At 42.2% G+C, this 18,551-nt stretch overlaps 2 protein-coding genes across 4 annotated transcripts; one reads left to right on the top strand and one right to left on the bottom strand.

The window, feature by feature from the left end:
* The first annotated feature begins 4,790 nt into the window (after positions 1-4,790).
* On the top strand, positions 4,791-7,494 carry LOC127767386 (probable RNA 3'-terminal phosphate cyclase-like protein). Its single transcript, XM_052292711.1, has 6 exons — positions 4,791-5,094; positions 5,204-5,353; positions 5,903-6,084; positions 6,162-6,337; positions 6,458-6,668; positions 7,000-7,494. The coding sequence occupies exons 1-6, from the start codon at positions 4,890-4,892 to the stop codon at positions 7,207-7,209; spliced, it is 1,134 nt and encodes a 377-aa protein (XP_052148671.1). The 5' UTR covers positions 4,791-4,889; the 3' UTR covers positions 7,210-7,494.
* A 333-nt stretch (positions 7,495-7,827) lies between these two features.
* LOC127767384 (uncharacterized) lies at positions 7,828-10,754 on the bottom strand. 3 transcript variants are annotated; one of them, XM_052292708.1, is made up of 4 exons: positions 10,508-10,754; positions 9,018-10,301; positions 8,736-8,772; positions 7,828-8,469 (listed from the first exon to the last, which is right to left on the bottom strand). In XM_052292708.1, the coding sequence occupies exons 1-4, from the start codon at positions 10,752-10,754 to the stop codon at positions 8,139-8,141; spliced, it is 1,899 nt and encodes a 632-aa protein (XP_052148668.1). In that variant the 3' UTR covers positions 7,828-8,138. The 3 variants fall into 3 exon arrangements, with proteins under 3 accessions (XP_052148668.1, XP_052148669.1, XP_052148670.1); XM_052292709.1 differs by having other exon boundaries at positions 9,018-10,298; positions 10,508-10,687; XM_052292710.1 differs by having other exon boundaries at positions 8,132-8,479; positions 10,508-10,687.
* Between the last annotated feature and the right edge of the window lie 7,797 nt (positions 10,755-18,551).

The raw sequence follows: 18,551 nt of genomic DNA, 5'->3' as shown, positions 1-18,551 counted from the left end.
AAAGTTTTGATGTGATGGAAAAGTTAAAAGTTTGAAGAAAAAATTTGAAATTAAACTCGGCATTATACTACATGATTGCTAGGTTCCAAATACAACTCTGTTGAAATATCGCTAAAAAAACTATTTTTCACTCCTCTTGTTGTTCATGAACAAATTTGATGGGATCAAATTATTAGAGACTCTCCTTTGCACGAAGATTACTATTTACATTAATAATTTTCAGGCTGTATCATGGCTCTGTGCTTGCCCTGAAAAGGAGAGAGATAAAAGTGTACAATTCCAGAGCAGTCGTGAACCGTGATCTTGGCAGCGATGCGCTGCTGCTGCTGTTGAAATGAATGAGCCAAAAACGACACAAGACTAAATTACTCCCCTCTTACTACTGCAGCTGCAGCTGCAGCTGCAGCTGCAACAGCCGGCCTCTGGCCCGTGGGTCCCACCGGTCAGCGGCCGTGGTCCAGTCCGTACTTGCTACTTCCCCCCTAGCTCCATGAAACGTGGGTCCCACTGGTCAGCGAGCCGCAGAGGCAGGCATGAAACGTGGTGTGCCTTTCAGCAGCGTCACCTCACTCACTCATCTCGTCAGCCTCAGCTCAGCTGCTGCAACGGCGCCAACCAACAGCATGGCCAATGGCCATGGCCATGGCCATGAGAGAGAGAGAGAAAGAGAGAATGTGACTGTGTTCTAGAGAGAGAAGGAGAGGAATCTTCTTGAGGTCTCGTCTTTGGATTCCAGCGGCATGAGCGTCCAAAAGCGCCGGCTTTGGCTCCCATCGGCCCAACGGTATCCTGTGTTCCTTCTGCTCTCTGTCCATCCTGTGAGTAGACACTCACTTAATTACTGCTGCTTAATTACTTTGTCTGCTCAAGCTAATCCTATTCACTTAATTAATGCCAGTGTATATTGCCCACATTCTCTGTTGGTGATCAGTGTAGGTGTTTTGTTACTGTCAGACAAAAGCTTTTTTTCATTCACTGGGGTTAACAGGTAACAGCCAGCTGTTTTTAACTTGCAAAACTGTGGTTAGCTTTTCTATTGACAGGCTTCGTGCTATTTGGCAGCTCATGATAAATGTCAATCATTTGTGTCACTGTGTTAATTGCATGCATTGTCAGCATGCTGTACTGTTTGTTTTCCTGCACAGCTAATTCCTGATTGGCAATTGCCTGCCTGCCCTAGAGGGCATGGCGATGAACATTTTCAGAGTTTAATGTTGCTACTGTTTACTGAAACCCTTCTTGTACTGCCTTGAGATCTTCTTCTCCTTTCATCCATGCATGCTTGCCAAGTGTCTATCTTATCTTGTTTGATCATCTCTAGAAATAAAAACAAAAGAGCAATATCAAATTACTACCTATCTCTCCAGGAAAGATGAGAGAACCCCAAAAAATGCAGGTGTCTTTTGTGTCTGCATGAATATACTAGCTAGCTGCTGATTGGAAGATGACAGATTCAGATTCCTCCAACGACCAGCATGCTCAACTTACATAGAAAGATGTAGTATCATCCTTAACAAGCCTACCAGTAGTAGCTATTTCATTTATGGGGCTCGCTGAACTTCTTGACATTTTCAGTACTGTCTGGCATCTATGTCGATCTCATACTAATGCTAATTTCCAAGTTGCTGTCAGGCTAAAAGCAGCTGATCATCTCGACCTTGTTGCCAAGTGTTTGGACATCAAAATTAAGGCACTGAAACTTTTGCAATTGGATGTAGCAACAGCAACAGCAGCAAACAGGAGCAGACATGCAGGGTCCCAAGCAGAAGGCACGCGAGCCTGCATGACAAACAAGGACAGGTAAGTCGAACCAGCCTTGCCGGCCAATTTAGAGTAATTAAATCATGCACATATACGGGTATGCATGTTAATTAACTACAGTACTAATTAATCAACCGACCGATTACCTTTCTTTCTGTGTAATCAATTAGCTGTGGCAAGCATGCAACAAAAGATGGAAGAGTTTGCTATGGCTCAAGTGTAATTGAATCAAGCTAGTAGGTTGCTTGATAGCTAGATAGGTCCCAACGCAGCAAAGTGACATCTCATTCTTATTACCTTTGGACACATGCCTAATGATCGACCAACAGTTCTTGGGGAGATCGATCCATGCATGAATCGATCTGGTGATCCATGTGTACTTGTATATATTTTGATCGGCCGGTCTAATTAACTAGCTACCAAAAGAATTATTAGTGTGTTGTGTGTGTGAGCCCCTACTCATTTACTGCCTCGCGAAACAACACCGAAACAGACAAGAGGTAGGCTACAATGCATGCATCTAGAACAATAGCTGAATCCAAACAAGAGAAGCTGCATGTCTGCATGCACTAGTTTTCTAGAGATCAAAAGAAAGGGTAATGATTGAAGGAAAGCAAATGGCTCTTGGATGCAATCGGCCATGTAGCATGGAGTATCAGAGGAAGGGCAACGGCACATGAATTCATCACTTTGGAATTAGAATTAAGTGCTAAAATCTATGTGTTTTTGAAAAATCATCTCAGCTGATCTATTATAAGAGAGACTTGGGGGGTTTGTCCCAACAGCAGAGACCGAAGATGTAAACCACTTTTATTATCTAAAAGTTTCACTTTAGAATTTAGATGATCATAAATTCGTAACTATCAGATAGATGAAACTTGGGGGTAATTTTGGAACTTGACGTGCACAACTGCATAGACATGCATGAATTTTCTTCAGGGAGCTTAGCTAGCCATACTAATCAAAATACAGATACTGAAAACTGATCACTGAAAATTTGGTGTTGTGTGCTGGATTTCAGGCCGGCAAGGCATGAACAGTTGAGCAACCTGGCATCCAGAAACTGAAAGAATCCTATGCTGCCATTGCAAGAAGTGGTAGCTTTAATGGAGGAGGCTCATGGCTTGATGGCTACTCAGTTTTCTTTCTTGGTCTTTTTTTTCCATGACTAGCAGCTAAGCTGTTAACATCTTTTGGCCTTATGGATAAAGTAGTAGTAACAGATGAGTATATATCTCTCATATATAGCTTAGCACCATGCAGGTCAGGTACCTCCTCTCCTACATTTAATCTTTTGATTTCCTCCCCAATGGCAGACACTATTGATGGATGATCCAAGAGTGTGCAGTTGCATGCCCATTATGGCACTGCAGCAGTGTAGTGCTGCAGCTGCAGTAATTAACCTGCATATGGCCACCAATAATTCTCACTTTAGACAAGCCTCTGCTACAAATGCAGGATTAGCTAACCAGCTAACCGTAGCCAGTGTCACCTGCATGCATCTATCGGTATGAGACATGAATGGAGACATAATCTAGCTGTTCTTCAGCCATGAAAATTACGTCTTAACTGAAGAATCTGATCTTAATTTACATTATATAGAAAAGTCTTCTTATTGCTCAAGTGGATGTACCCTCGTTTCATACACAGCACTCAAAAAGTCATCAAATATCTTGAAACCATTTGATGAGATAGATAAATATATGATATATCACTCTACAAGCATACAAATTCAAATTCGTTTTACACAAGTTGAAGCAAAAATAACAAAAGTGGCTACCAAAAGTGCGTAACTTTCATAGTTAATATTTGTTGTTTTTGTTTCGAATTGTATTATTTGAATTTGAAACTGACATATTTGTGGAGCGATATCTCATATTTTTATCTATATCTTATTAGAATTTTTTAAAAGTTTTTCATGATATTTTAGATGATATGTACGATGAGTGTACCAATCCAACTGTCCAATGATAAAAAAAACCATTTCCCTGTATATGCTTGACTTTTTAGTCAGGAAACATGTGTTCACAGTATCTGCTTGAATTCAGTCAAAAAAAAAAAACAGGTAGATAGGTAGAGATATACTATATTCAGTGTGAGTAGTGAAGGCTGAAGGATTAATTTGGGTGCACATGGAGGAACATGGAGAGGTCACGGGGAGGGAGGAGGAAGAAGAAGATTGAATGCAGTGGATGTAATGCACTGAAGAAAGTACGTGGAGAAAAATGGCAGCATATGTACTTGGTTCTGCACATCACCGAAATTGTTGTGCTTGCCGTGGATGATCTCTCAGCTGCTCCGGTGCCGTACCTACTCTCTGATCCCCTATCTCTCTCTGTATCTTGGCACATCAGCTTCTCTCACATGGCTGGCTAGTAAACCTATTGTGAGAGAGCCTATGAACTGAACTGATTCCGTATCGATCTCTGCCTTTCTCTGTCTCTGCACTGAATTGGAGCCTGACCTGAGTCACGTTGGATCCTGAACCTGAACATGGAGCTTTTTGGATGACAGAAGGTTTATTGCACTCATCCAAATATCCAATTTCATCGAGCCGATAGAATTATCCCAAAACACTTTCGATTTCTGCATAACTAAGATACACACAACCACCTGAATCTGAACCTAAACAACATGCATGATCTCCAAGAAACGATTTGCATGTCATACAGATACATCACATTTCTTTCTTCAAAACACACACACACACACAAATTTTGCACTTCCTTTCTTTTATTAACATAATTTTATACTACTACATTTTATTTTTATTGAGAAAGACTACATTTTAATTTTTAATCCCATTTTAGTTTTAGATTACTTTTCAAGTCTTCATGGTGATTGATCACTCTCAGACACTGATTTTCCACTAGACGAAGTTGACGGCCATTCCTTTTCTGCATTTGGGCCTAATCCTCCTGTATATAGGAGTAGTAGGCCATTCATGGGCCGTTTGCGTGAGGCCCACGAACGTGAGGTGTGGGCCCACAGCCCAGCGAGACCCCGCGAAGAAGAGCTCAAGGGTTTAGTAGCCGCCTCGGCGGCGGCGCGCGCGGGGAAGAAAGCCCAGAACCCTAGCCCCTCCCGCCGCCGACGAGCAGCGGCGCGCGAGAAGAACGGCCGGCGAGATGGGGCGGGACAAAGCGCGGAGGCTCTCTGGCAGCCGCCACTTCCGGCAGAGGGTGGTGCTGGCGACGCTGACGTCGACCGCCATCACCATCGACGACATCCGCTCCGGCGGCGCCGCGCCGGGCCTCCGCCCCCACGAGGTCTCCCTCCTCCACCTCCTCCACAAGATCTCCGACCACCACTCCCTCGACCTCAACGAGACAGGCAAGGACGCGCGCTTCCTCCCGCGGGCTTATCTCTGTCTGGTGTGGCTCGCCTAGGTTTTCATCGGTGGCTGGCTGATTCCTTTGTGCGTGTGTGCGTGCGGTCGCAGGGACGAAGCTGAGGTACAAGCCGGGGGTGATCGTCGGCGGGAGGGACCTCGAGCACGACTGCGGGGTGCACCGGGGGATCGGCTACTTCCTTGAGCCGCTTATACTGCTTGGGCTCTTCGCCAGGGCGCCCATCTCCATTCGGCTCAAAGGTGAGCTTTCCTTGTTCTTGTTCAGGTAACACTTGGGCAATAGTGGTGCAGAATTAGCAAAATTTAAGGGACCTCTGCTGTATTAGGTTGACACCATGGTCGTGGCTCAGGGGGAAGTTATGGTTCTGTCTAGTGTTTAGTCAGATAGATTGTTCGAAATTTGCAGTGGAATTTTGTTCCTGGACCATATTCTTCAAGGGCCTTGTTGGATTCGATAGAGATTGTCTGATTGGGATTTCACTAATTTGAACTTACTCGTCATTCTTGTATTATTATTCGTTAGAAATTGGAGATGGAATTACTTATCTATCCGTTTAGAAGTAGCGGAAGGTCCATCCCATTACTTATCTATCCGTTTAGAAATTGGAGATCAATAATGTTTGTACATGCTTATCTATTGAAACCATATTACTGACATGTTGAAATTGGCACTTATAGTTACCCTCTACCTTCTGCACAAAATTGATGGCCATAATTGGTGATCATGCAGACTTTTTTTTCCCCTAAGCAGCTTTACTATGAGACCTAAATTTGTCACCCTGCTTTTAGGAATTACTAATGATACAAAGGACCCTTCTGTGGATACTTTCCGAATGGTTACCTTGCATATGCTCAAACAATTCGGTGTTCCTCTGGAGGGATTGGAGTTAAAGATTGAAAGCCGGGGAGCTCCTCCTCTTGGTGGTGGTGAAGTGTTTCTTCGAGTTCCCAACATAAATAGCACATTAAAGGTGTGTGTTGTTTGCTGCCCCTCTAATGTTATGCCATGTCTGTTGGCATTTCCATCTGATGCTAAATGCCTTTCCAGGCAGCTAACTGGGCTGATGAAGGTATGGTCAAGAGGATAAGAGGTGTATCATTTTCAACTAGAGTATCTCCACAAATTGAAAACCGCATCATTTATGCTGCACGTGGGATCTTCAATCGCTTTATTCCGGATGTTCATATATTCACTGATCATAGATCTGGTTCTGCTGGTGGCAGGTATTTTTTTTTCACTGTCAAATAGTTCTATTGAATATTTATAATGGTGCTATACTCTGATGTCTTGCAACTCAATAATTGTGATTAGTCCTTTTTTAACCATCTTCATCTATTTGGCAGGTCAGCAGGCTATGGCGTATCTGTAGTTGCTGAGACTACCACAGGCTGCCTGCTCTCTGCAGATGCTACTGTAAGTTATCCTAATGTTGATGAAATGAATGAGGAATCTGAGAATTTGGAGCTAACATCTCCAGAGGATCTTGGTGTTCAAGTTGCATCGATGTTGCTAGAAGAAGTTGCTCAAGGGGGAGTTGTTGACTCAGCACATCAGGTGTGGTCTTTGAAACAAACATTTTCTTTGTTGTTTGAACCATTGACAATCATTATCTTTTGTGGTATTCTCTATATGCTACTATAATACAGCCCTGCAACACCAGTTTGGTAATTGTTCCTTTGGCTGTCATATGGTGTAGGAAAATATTTTGTCTGTTAAAGTGTTTACATAGTACAGATAGATTTAGTCTATTAGAAAGTTTGCCAAGAAACCTATTCTTTTTCATATAAATTGATGCCTGAGCTTGTGTTTTTCCCTCTTAAAAACGGATGGTTGTTTAAATTATTTTACCTTTTGACATTGTGTTCCTCTTCTAAATACTTTTCAGGGCCTTCTGTTTATTCTATGTGCTCTAAGCCCACCTGATGTGTCAAAGGTTCGTGTTGGTCAGTTGACACCATACGCTATCGAAACACTTCGCAACATACGGGATTTCCTTGATGTCAAGTTCATTATCAAGCCTGATCCAAATTCAAATACTGTTACATTGAAATGTGTTGGTGCTGGAGTGAAGAATCTTGCTCGGAAGACTTCGTGAACAACAGGATGATGAATCCCATCAAAGGATGGATGAGTGCAGCAAGAACACTGGGTCTCCTGTAAGCTCTGTTTGTAACTGCAAAGCAACAAGTTGAGAGGTTTCATTTGCTGCCTGGGCTAAAATTTTGTCGAAGTGCGTGGTATATGTCATAGGTAGATTTGACCCAAGCATTTTATACCTGCTGGGATTTGTCTGATCATACCATCATGTCTTGTCACACTTTTGTGTCTCCTTTATCTAATACGGCAATGCCATTGAGATTGGGCTTTAAGTTAATTGAAATACTAGTATAATGGAGAAATATTGCTGTTTAGGCACATCGAAAATGTGTTGTTAGTATGCACATTGGATGTGCTTATGCTGCAACATATATAAACCGTTTATATTGAAATGATAACTTGGGAACAAAAATTGCTGGACCCTGTCGTGTCACGCCCCCAGGGTACTCACCCAAGGAAATCGTATGCACATTGTTGGGGAACAATTTGTCAAAGTCAGGACAACTTTTTCAGGTCTTGCTAGCAATTACCGACACTGATTTACTCCTACATGTCACTCACCTTGCACCATGAAACCCAAATGTGAGGTAGTGTCATCATGGAAGAGATGCAAAGATAAAGTTGCCCAAGAACAAGAATAGTATCAACTGATATCATATCAAGCACTACAACAAGAAGCATGTCTCCATAGAGAAGGATCTCTATGCTCACCTACAACATATATGATGGCTAAGATGCCTAAGCATCATTCTGCCTACCCAGCTCATAAACAGTCATATACAGATTACAGACAGACTCACAAAACATCTATCCTTCTTCTCCCCTATGAAAATTCACTCAAATCATCTAGTATGCATCTGTACACAGCTGAATCAAGTAGAACAAGTTGTTCATCATCAGTAGCAGCAGCAGCAGCAAGAAGAAGGCCTACACTTTCTCCTTGACATATGCAAAGGTGAATATCCAGACAAGGCACAGGACCCAGCCGGATGACAGCGCGGCGGCGGCGGCGCCGGTGAGGCTCGTCGGGTTACTGTCGGAGCCGTACATCGAGTTCCCGCCGGGGCTATTGGCGTTGAGCACCGTCGACCCCGATCCGCCGCCCACCGCCGGTCCCATCGGCGTCACTCCGGCGCCTCCGGTGCCGCCCACCGCCGGTCCCATCGGCGTCACGCCGACGCCGACCCCGGCGCCGGCGCCCGCGCCGCCGCCCACCGGCACTGTCCCCGTCACCCCCGGGCTGTATCCCGCGCCGTAGCTGCAAACGTCTAAATACTGATCAGGATCAATGCATCCCAGTAACTAGCACGATATTATCGGCCTCATCGTTTGGCTTATTCAACGGCATATTTACAAACGAAAAATATTTTGTAAATAAAATTGTTATATACATGTTCTTAGTGATATAAAAGCAAATGCAGAAAAATAAACTTCCATGAAAAACCTCAAATCGGTTCCAAATTTAATGTTAAAATTTAAATTTTTGCTCATAAGCATAAGCATAAGTGAGGGATCAAAGCTTACCCTGCTGATGATGCCTGAAACAAGCAAGTTCCTGAACCTGCAAGAATCATTCAGTGTGATTCTGTCAGTGATGCACGCTAACGCGAGTAATTATACGAGGTTAGGGGGGTTAATTAATACTCCCTTCGTTTCATATTATAAGACGTTCCATTGCTTATATTTATATAAATGTTAATGAATCTAGATACATATATATGCCTAGATTCATTAACGTATAAATGAATGTGAACAATGCTATAAAGTTTTATAATATGAAACAGATAAAGTAAAATGAATAATTACTTGGGTTGATGTTGACGAGCATGCCGGCGCCGCCGAAGTCGCAGCTCGCCGGCGAGGGGTTCCTCTGGAAGTAGGAGTTGAAGGCGTAGGAGGCGTGGGCCTGCAGGGTGTTTGGGTTGTAGCAGGCCCCCATGGGCTGGATCGCCGTGCAGTCGGCCCCGCCCATGCCGCACGCGTAGTCCAGCCCGCTCTGCAGCGCCGCGTCCATCAGCCCCGCCTTCGCCACGCACCACGTCTGCCCGCCCGCCGCCGGCATCGTCGCCGGCGGCTGGTACGTCGGAGTCGTCGGCATGACGCCGCCTTGCTGCGGCGGGTACGGGTAAGGCATCGTCGTTGGGTTTGTGACGGCCGGCGTCGTGGCGGGGTTGGTCACCGGGGATGGCATGGTCGGCGCGGTGACCGGGTTCATGAATGGCGTCGGCGTCGTCGTCGTCGTCGGGTCGGGCATCGTCACCGGCGTCGGCTCCGGGTACAGCGGTGGGAGGTTGGGGTTGTTGGAGTATCCCGTGGCCGGGTTGGTCGACGGCACGGTGACGATGCCCGGCGTCACCGGGTTCATCGCCGGGTTCGTCGCGGGCACCGTCACCGGGTTCGTCGCCGGCGTCGTCGTCGGGTTAGTCACCGGCGCGAACACGTCGCGCGCCGTCGTCCTTGCCGCCGCGGCTAGCTCCCGCCGGGGAGAGGGAGACGCAACCTCCGCAAGAACACCCGTCCACCTCCTCCCCTTATCCGCATCGCCGATCAGCCTCGCCATTTCCGCCGCGCTCCGAGCCGCGCGGCCGCTGATACGGAACGCCACGCCGACGCCCTCCTCGAACGCGGCGGCGACATCGGCGACGGCGAGGTCTGCCTTCTCTTCTGCACCCATCTCCACCACGACAAACGAGCCTGACCTCCTCACGAACTCCATGACCCTGCGCCAATGCTTCTCGCCGCGGCGGCGGCACTTCGCCATGGCTCGCAGAGAAGGCAGCGAGAGCTCCGGCGAGACCTTGACGCTCCGACCCAATCCGGCGACGGCGAGCTCCGCCTGAACCGACTCCAGCGTGCAGCGCAGCGCGCCGAGCTGCCGCTCGTTGGCCGTGACCACGACGCCGGTGACGTTGAGCCGCAGGTTGGGCACGACGACGCCATTGACGAATTCGCCGGCGAGCCGCCTCGCGCTGCATGATCTCGTGCTCTGAAACGGCTTCAAGAAGAGGTACACATTTTGCTGCTCACTGACCACCGAGCTGGACAGTATCTTCACTTGAGCTGAACCATATGAGCAATCAAGAGATGCTACTGAAACGAAATATCACCAACAAAAAAAAAATTGTCATCAGATTCAGAGGTATAAATACTTCGATAGAGATTCATATCGATTCTTGTTCTACTGTGACAATCTGACACATGCTCTTGACACTTAGGTGCATGCTAATTGCATCAATATATGGAGATTATGCTGATCATGATCTATGATTTCAGAAAACAAAATATGGGATACTGACCTGAAGAAGAGATGGTTTCAAGCAGGAGAATACAGGAGAAGAAGATAGTGAAAGCAACAGACCAAGAAGTTGCCATTGAAGCAGATAAATGTTTTTGGCAAAGGATGCCTCTGACTGAGCAGAACAACCTCTGATGAAGGAAATGGAGATGGAAATTGGGCAGTGTGGAAGGAAGAGTAGGAGAAAGGAGGGCAATGGAACTTAAGGAGGGAAACAAAGGTTGTCTGCTGCAAAGTGGAAAAAGCATATGCAATAGGGGAAAAGTGGCAAAGTGGATAATAATTGTTTTAAATACAATGCATGCTCTTTTTTACTTTGAATACAGAATTGAAGTGCATATATCCTTTTTTCCTGTGGAGAAAATATGTCTGGGATTTGAGCAGATGAAGTTAAATGCATTCTCTATCCTTGCATTCAAGAGAAAAAAATTTCACTGGGATCATTTTTAACCCTGAACAGCTGAACAGCAGCAGCTCTGAAGGAGAAAACATTTTCAGGAGAAAATGGTGTCAAATTTTTTGTTTGCTAACCCATTCGCCATGCTTCTGAAATCTGAAGTCTGAGATGTCATTTTGCATTCAGGAAAAAAAGAGTGCAAACAGAAGGCAATGCGTGTGACGTGGCTGAACACTAGTAACCAATAGCATTGCTTCTTGCCAACACAAAAAAATGCTTTGACAAAAGTTTTAGGTTCAGAGATAAAGGTGCTTTCTTCTCCGATGACTATCGCACATGATCCTGATCTAGTTCTTGCACTGATCTATGCATGGCCATAATCTGCAATACAAACTCTCAAACATTCTGAAGGAGAGCCACCTTTAATTCAACAAGAAGGAAGAAGAAAAAAAAAATGTAGTACTATGACAAGTTGAGAACAATAGCAACATTGAGCTTTTGGACCAGCTGTTGCAGAAGGACAGTAAGCATGACCATGCCAAAAGGCTGGCCTTGGTCACTCACTCATGCCATGTGCACTTGAAAGATCCTCATCTCATCTCTGGAAATCATATGGGCAAAAGGTGCAAGTATGTTTGCACATCTCTCTTCAGAAATCTGTTTCTGTATCCTTCTTCAGACAAAGTTTTTTGATTGGACCAGATGAGACCAGCTGCTGATATGGCTTAACCTTGAAGAGTTTAAGGCAAATGGGAATCAGCACATGTCAGCAGAATATATTCTGTTACATCTATCTTGCTACTAGAATCAGGAGGTAGCTAGCTAGCAGTTAACTGGTTCCATCAGTTGCCGGTTTATTCCTCTGAATAATAAGTTCGCTGAATATTTCTGAATAATAAGTTCACTGAATATTTCTGAATAAGTTAACTGTGGTCATGTTGTTTCTGAAATTTGGATGAGGAAGTTTTTATTGGTTTTCACTTTTTTGAGAGGCATCAAGTTGAAAGGAAAAGGGGGAGCAGATTGCAGAGCTCTTGGGCAACTTTTCCTGAATCATCATGAGCCATTAGGAGATAAAGAGAGGCAGACAGGAAAAGAGAGAGATGTGCCATTGTTCATGCAGAGATCAACGATGTCGATTTCAGGCTTGATAACATCGTAGTATCTTTTTTCCTAGATTTCTCTGTGTCACTGCCTCGATCTTGGGCCAGCCAGCTACTCCTCTTCTTTCTCCAAAGCTATGATAAGATCACATCTTTTTCTTATGCAAATGTGATTATGACGAGGCTAAACAATGTCATCCAAGTCCGAATGGCCACACCACAAGAAAGCACTTCCATGGACTAACATTTTATCTATGACTGCATGAATGCTTTTCTATTGGCGTAGAAAAACGTCAGATTTGTCGGATTTCTCATGCGTCAATGCTAATCTATGATTATATTTGTTGCAAGTGCGTTAATCTTTTGGATGCTATATGATCATATAGGATTGCAATATCAAGACTTTAACAATAGCATCCATATGTATCTTTGTTGATAAAGACGACGAAGCTGTCGACTGGAGTTCAGTTTGCCGCTGAATAAACAGAAAGCTGTTTCGTTTTTTTTTGGTTAAGGGCAATAATGCAATTTGTAAAAAACTTATTAGTGAAGCTTTAAGCGACTTTCGCCGAGCATTAGCTATATAGTATAATAGTGTAGATAAACGAGCCGCTAGCTTGATCGGTGTGTGGTGCAAAGCTTGTGCTGAATTAACTAATTGATGGTGGGCATCTGCTTTTTATGTATCTTGTCGCCCTACTAAACTATTATTCATGCATGCACAATTAAGCTTTTTCTTCTTATAAACACATTGTAGGCGTTCACAACACACGTACACTCACCTCTATAAACATATACGTACACCCTATCCTTATAAGCATTTCTGGAAGACTGGACCGGTAAATCTTGAGATTAATGAAGTCACCACGACCGTCTCACTGTCGACGGATACATCACCTACCATTAAAATAATAATTAATCCTAAATATGAACAATTAAGCTAAACAGGCACGTGGTGAACAAATTGATCGACCAGTGTATAATAAAAGGTTACAACACATAAGATGCCGAAAAATGGACGAACTAATAAAAAATAGTTTATAAGTTTTTATATTTGTGCTATTAGTATTTTAAAAGTAAATGCTAGAAAATAGCTAGAATACAGCGAAAAGACTCTAAAATTAAATTAAGTTTTAAAATTTAAATTTGTGGCTGATATGCTAATAAGTACAATAAGGGACTTAATTTGTATATTCAAAATGCAGTCTCATTTTATTTTTCTTGTTCCTTCTTCGAAATTTCAGCAATTTTCTCGTATCAAGAAAGGAAAATTTCAGCGTGTTTCTGCTGATGAAGCGTTGCATGTGACTAAGCAAATTAAAGCATCTGTAGTTTCTGAAGCCGGAACCTCAGAGCGGGTGGATCGGCGATCCAAATGGGGTCCGAACCCCATTTGACCTCTATATTTTCTCACACACGCTCTGCATATGTGGCTATATATTTTCTTCTTCTCCTGGTTCAGTGGTTGAGTACGTACTTTAAGGGATTGATTTTTCTTAACCCTATTTGATTAATTCCTTGTGATCAGGCACAGAGACTAATTAATTAAGTAATTAAAGCCTTTAAAGGAACGAGAAAGTAAGAAACGTCCTAATGGCAGATTCAGTTCATATTATATTAGCAAAAGAAAAGCAGCAGTATCTGGGTGGGTTAGTGGGGATTATTGTCGCCGCCAATTAAAAGAAGTGCTAGCTAGCGAGCTAAGCTAATCGTAGGAGCACCCAATGGGCAATGCAGCAAGTGATCGAATGGGTAATTAATTGACTAATTAAGCAAGCTTTGCGATTGACTTGTGGTGTGCAGAGCAGATGACACACACTTTAATTTGGCTTGCTTAATGGCTAAGGCCAAGCCATGCATGCAAATGCATGTATCTCAAGGGAGAAAAAAAAAAGGTGGCATTTGCATACGCACATACACGTAGGATTGAAACATGCACGAGAGCAACCCAATGTCCATATATGGCTATATACTCAGGCATGTGCTTATGTGCATTGGTTGCATGGGGCCATATATCCATGCATCAAATCCGAAAGTGAATTAAGCAGCCAAGAGGCATATTGGTTGGTTGCATGGAGCATTCGGATACATGGCATATTCACTTTATTATCATTTTTAACTCTATTAAATTGGACACTATCACAATTCCCAGTAAGTCTGTAGGCTGTTATTTTTTTTCCCGGTAAATGATCTAAAAAAATTTCGTCGGTAATTTTTATCGGTTCACCCATGGTAAAATAATTTTCGACAGTACAATGTGTTATAATGTATTTTTTCGACAGTTTTGGGCTTATAGGATAGTTCTGGTAACTAATAAACTAAAGATAACCTTAACATTATTATCCTATTAAATTTGGTATTTTCGAAAGTATCTTATCAAGAAACACTATACTTAGTCTATAAACGAAAACACATAACACTGCCAAAAATATGCTAAAGCTAAAATGTGTCAAAAATTTAACATTATCAAATTTTAGTAAGTTGACTTTTTAGGACAAAGTGAACGTGCCAATATATCCATTTGACCATCCTCATCATCCATCTATTCATTCGAGATCGATCGATTCGTTTATTTCGATTCATCCAGGAGCATCTGCAAGAGACACATATCGCAGCGAGGAAATGACAAGGAAAATTAATTATGGAGAGATTAACTCGATATATCCATTCCCTGCAGGATGCAGCTAACAGTACACTGAATATATAAAACCTTCGTCAGAACCAACTGGTAAAACGCCACCATAGCGGCATGCTTATGAGCTGCTTTAGCTGACATCAACTCTTAATTAGGATGATTAACAAAACAGTAAATCGTTTTGGAGGTTAAATATATGATAAGTTTGATCATAATGTGTTATTTTTTTGAACCAGAGGGGTTCGGTGAGTAAAATTCCGAACCCCCTGGACCTCCTTTTTCCCTTCTCTCTCTGTCTTTTCTTTGTTCGAGATGCCTCGTTTTTTTTTCCTTAGGAAAACAAACTGAACAAAGCAAGCCATGGGCCCATATGGCCCAATAAAAAAGTGTTTTCCCCTTAAAGAAAGGACCCAAGAAAAATGCTGGGCCGTACGAAATAATATCTGGCCCATCGTTGGGCCTACAGATGGTCACGGGGCCAGAGTAATTAAATGGGCCCTTGAGTATATAGGAAACTTATCTGCTGGTCTCGTACAAGCAGACAGGGGCAACCAATTTAATTACACCATCTGATTGTTACATCTGTTCTTTTTTTTAAAAAAAAAAGTCTTGCTACTATCATGTAATAAGAACAATAATAGTCTATCTAGGTACTGGAAATAAAAGTAATTATTGATTTATTGGAACACATAAAGAAATGAATGCAAATTAATTAGTACTATAGTAGTATCGAGTAGCAAATAAACAGACGATGCCCAGCAAAAATGAAATAAAATAAACAGACGATGAGTTGTGCTACGTAGCTAGCAGATCAATCCCCTTTGCCACTCACATTGTTGGCGATAGCATCATAATTAAGCATATATGCATCCACGAGTTTGAGGAATAATCGAATTAACAGTGGCGTGGTTATCGACTTATCGTCCTTTGGTGTCTGCGTCGACGTTGACTTCATCGCTGTGTACGTATACGAATGCGCGTAATTGTGCATGTTGCTGTTTACGTTGAATTTAAATATAAAACTATCAAAATTTTAGCCGAATTTGATTCTAAATATTAAATATTTATGACCCAAGGAGATACTAGGTTGCTGGGCAATCACAATACATACATACATATATATATATATATATACATATATATATATATATATATATATATACATACATACATATATATATATATATACATAACATCAAGACAATGATTCGTGCCCATCCTGTAAAGTGAGTCATACATATCGTGAAAATTAGCTTTAGCTTACCGTGCTATACCACAACCAAAAATAAGGCAATTCTCTCACATATATTTGATGGACAAGAGCTAATGCGGACGTTTTTCTATCCATTATAGAAATTGCTTTAACAATAATTAACTATTTTAGACCCACTTCTATAAAATCACAAATACACCAGATACATCCCGCTTGCGGTCAAAGACACGTGACTTTGTCACTGACATGTGGACCTTGACAAAGACACCGTGTATTTTAGTGCCGAGGATCTCAATTTTAAGATCATGCGTGTACTGTTCATTCATGTTTCTCTGCCCAAAGAGCATGCATGTTACTGTTCATTCATGTTTCCCTCACATGCGTAGGTGCAGATGCCAACTCGATGGATCGATCACCTTGGGCGTTCCTGGACCTCAAATCATGCATATGTGTGACGTGTGGTCCGATCCAGACCAACCGTGCATATGCATATGCTACTGCTAGCTTCTCCCATAAGAAAAGCCGAGCGATCGGTCGGCAACCCGGCATCCTTTTCCCTAGGTGGACATACACCGTGCAGTCGTGCACGTACGCTGCATGCAACATAAACCGACCAAGAGACGACCTTAGAGCATCTTCAACAGAGTTACTATTTTTACTATCCAAATATCTATTTGATCAATTTACCAAAAGAATTAGAGCCGGATTTTTCTTTCACTACAATAGTTTCTCCGTTACATTCTCCAATCTGACAGTGCTTTTCATATGTTGGCATCCTACTCTTTTTCTTTCCTCACGTCTTCTCAACCAAGTAAACTCTTAGGCTGTGTTACTCAGCTTTATTTTTATTTTTTTCACACACATACTTCTTTAACTGCTAAATTATGTATTTTTTTTAAAAAAGAATTCAATAAGAAAGTTACTTTGAAAAAAAATTATATTATTCTATTTTTTTAAACTAATAGTATTAATCATGTGCCGATGAGGTATATATATCTTTGTTTTCGTGTGTGGGAAAAAAGTTCCCCACACAAGGAACAAACACAGCCTTAGAGGCATCAAAGTAATTTCATCATAACCACAATTTCTACTTAGAACCCTAAAAATATTTATATTTAGTGATTACTCCGTAGCTAAGGTACCTTCATTTTCCGTAGTTTCCCATGCCTCAGTTACTTGTGATCCGCCGCTCCTTGATTCCGCCGGTCTTGGTCGCTTAATTGCATTTCTGAAACTAGTCGAGAAGGCATTAACAATTATCTAATTAAATACTATGGACGGTGTAAATATATATACATGATCAAGGAAAAAAAAGCAATAAACATACATATAATATATAGTGGTCTCCCTATCATGAGAGTACGATGATACTGTGCGAGTTTTCTAAACAACAGTTTAGTCCAAACCAGGTCGCCGTCGTTAGCGCGACAGAAAGTCTAGATTAGGGATCTCCAACATCAACTCTCCCGTGCATGCTTGCTGCTTTCTTGCTCCACCTAACAATTATTTATTTGGTACAACCCAATCAGTGACTATAACCAATAAACTGCCAATGCACCTAGCACTTTATTACTACTACCTCCATCCCATAATCACAATTTTACACTATCTACAATCAATGTTTAACTATCCGTCTAATTAAAAAAAATTATAATTAATATTTTTATTGTCATTAGATGAACGGTCAAACGTTAGACACAAAAATCCACAACTGCACTTAAAATAGGATGGAGGTAGTACTATATTCATGATATATTATGGAGTATATAATGTGAGCCTCTCAGTGATAATTTTTTTAATTATATTATGTGTAGTGGCACCATCTCAATTGCTTTAAGATTCTCTTGATTATATTTAGTGATATTTATTGTTCTTGATTTATGCAAGCACTACACAGACAGTACTGCATTATTGCTACTACATGTACATGCAGTGGTCCATATACAAACTGCATTTTTTGACAGTAGGTGGAAATAAGGACAGGAGAAGAAAAAAATTAATACTACTATACTCCACTAGCATCTCCATATAAAAAGCCAGCGGAAACAACAATCTGACAACAGTTTCTGATCCTGTGTGTACAACAGTCCAGCATGGCCCACAAGCAGTCAGGCCCCTGCACGGGGTGGCCCACCAGTCAGCAATGGAACAGACCGATGTGGCGATGGACGCACGAGAGGCATCTCATTGACTGAAAGTGAAAACTACTGAAAGTCTGAACGTCCGAAAACTAATGCAAATGCAAACCTGGAGACTCAAATTCTGAAGCTAATTCAAATGGTTTTGCTTGAAAACTGGAAGCGTCAGCAAGAACCTAGAAACCGTGTTTGCAAATGCAACACATGGATTCTCAATTTCTCATACTGAATTCTTGAGTAGCATAATGTTTTCAGAAGAGGTAAAATGGACATGAAGACTCATCAGAAACATCGAAATTCTCCTCTACACAACATCGATTTCATGCATTTAGGAAGGACATTGATCTTCTGCGTATTTTGCAGAATAAAGATTGTAACAAGAAAGAATCTTTATAAAACTATCTGTAATAACTTTTTTTTTCTGTATTTTAATATAAATAAAAATGTCACTGCCGGCCTGCCGGGCGAGGCGAGGCTGGCCTGTCAGTGTTTCCTTAAAGAGAACATACAGATGTTTCGATTCGATCGGTTTGTCTTGCTTGTTTTCTGTGATGCATTT

This window comes from Oryza glaberrima, chromosome 3 (assembly GCF_000147395.1).
Source record: "Oryza glaberrima chromosome 3, OglaRS2, whole genome shotgun sequence".
Lineage (NCBI taxonomy): Eukaryota > Viridiplantae > Streptophyta > Magnoliopsida > Poales > Poaceae > Oryza > Oryza glaberrima.
This window is presented reverse-complemented; position numbering and strand designations above follow the sequence as displayed.

Coding starts and splice junctions, on each gene's coding strand:
- LOC127767386 (XM_052292711.1), top strand. CDS start 4,890: ATGGGGCGGGACAAAGCGCGGAGGCTCTCTGGCAGCCGCCACTTCCGG. Junction 6,085..6,161: donor ACATAAATAGCACATTAAAG/GTGTGTGTTGTT, acceptor ATGCCTTTCCAG/GCAGCTAACTGGGCTGATGA. Junction 6,669..6,999: donor TTGTTGACTCAGCACATCAG/GTGTGGTCTTTG, acceptor AATACTTTTCAG/GGCCTTCTGTTTATTCTATG.
- LOC127767384 (XM_052292708.1), bottom strand. CDS start 10,754: ATGCTTTTTCCACTTTGCAGCAGACAACCTTTGTTTCCCTCCTTAAGT. Junction 10,302..10,507: donor TGAAACCATCTCTTCTTCAG/GTCAGTATCCCA, acceptor ATTTCGTTTCAG/TAGCATCTCTTGATTGCTCA. Junction 8,773..9,017: donor GCTCGTCAACATCAACCCAA/GTAATTATTCAT, acceptor TGATTCTTGCAG/GTTCAGGAACTTGCTTGTTT.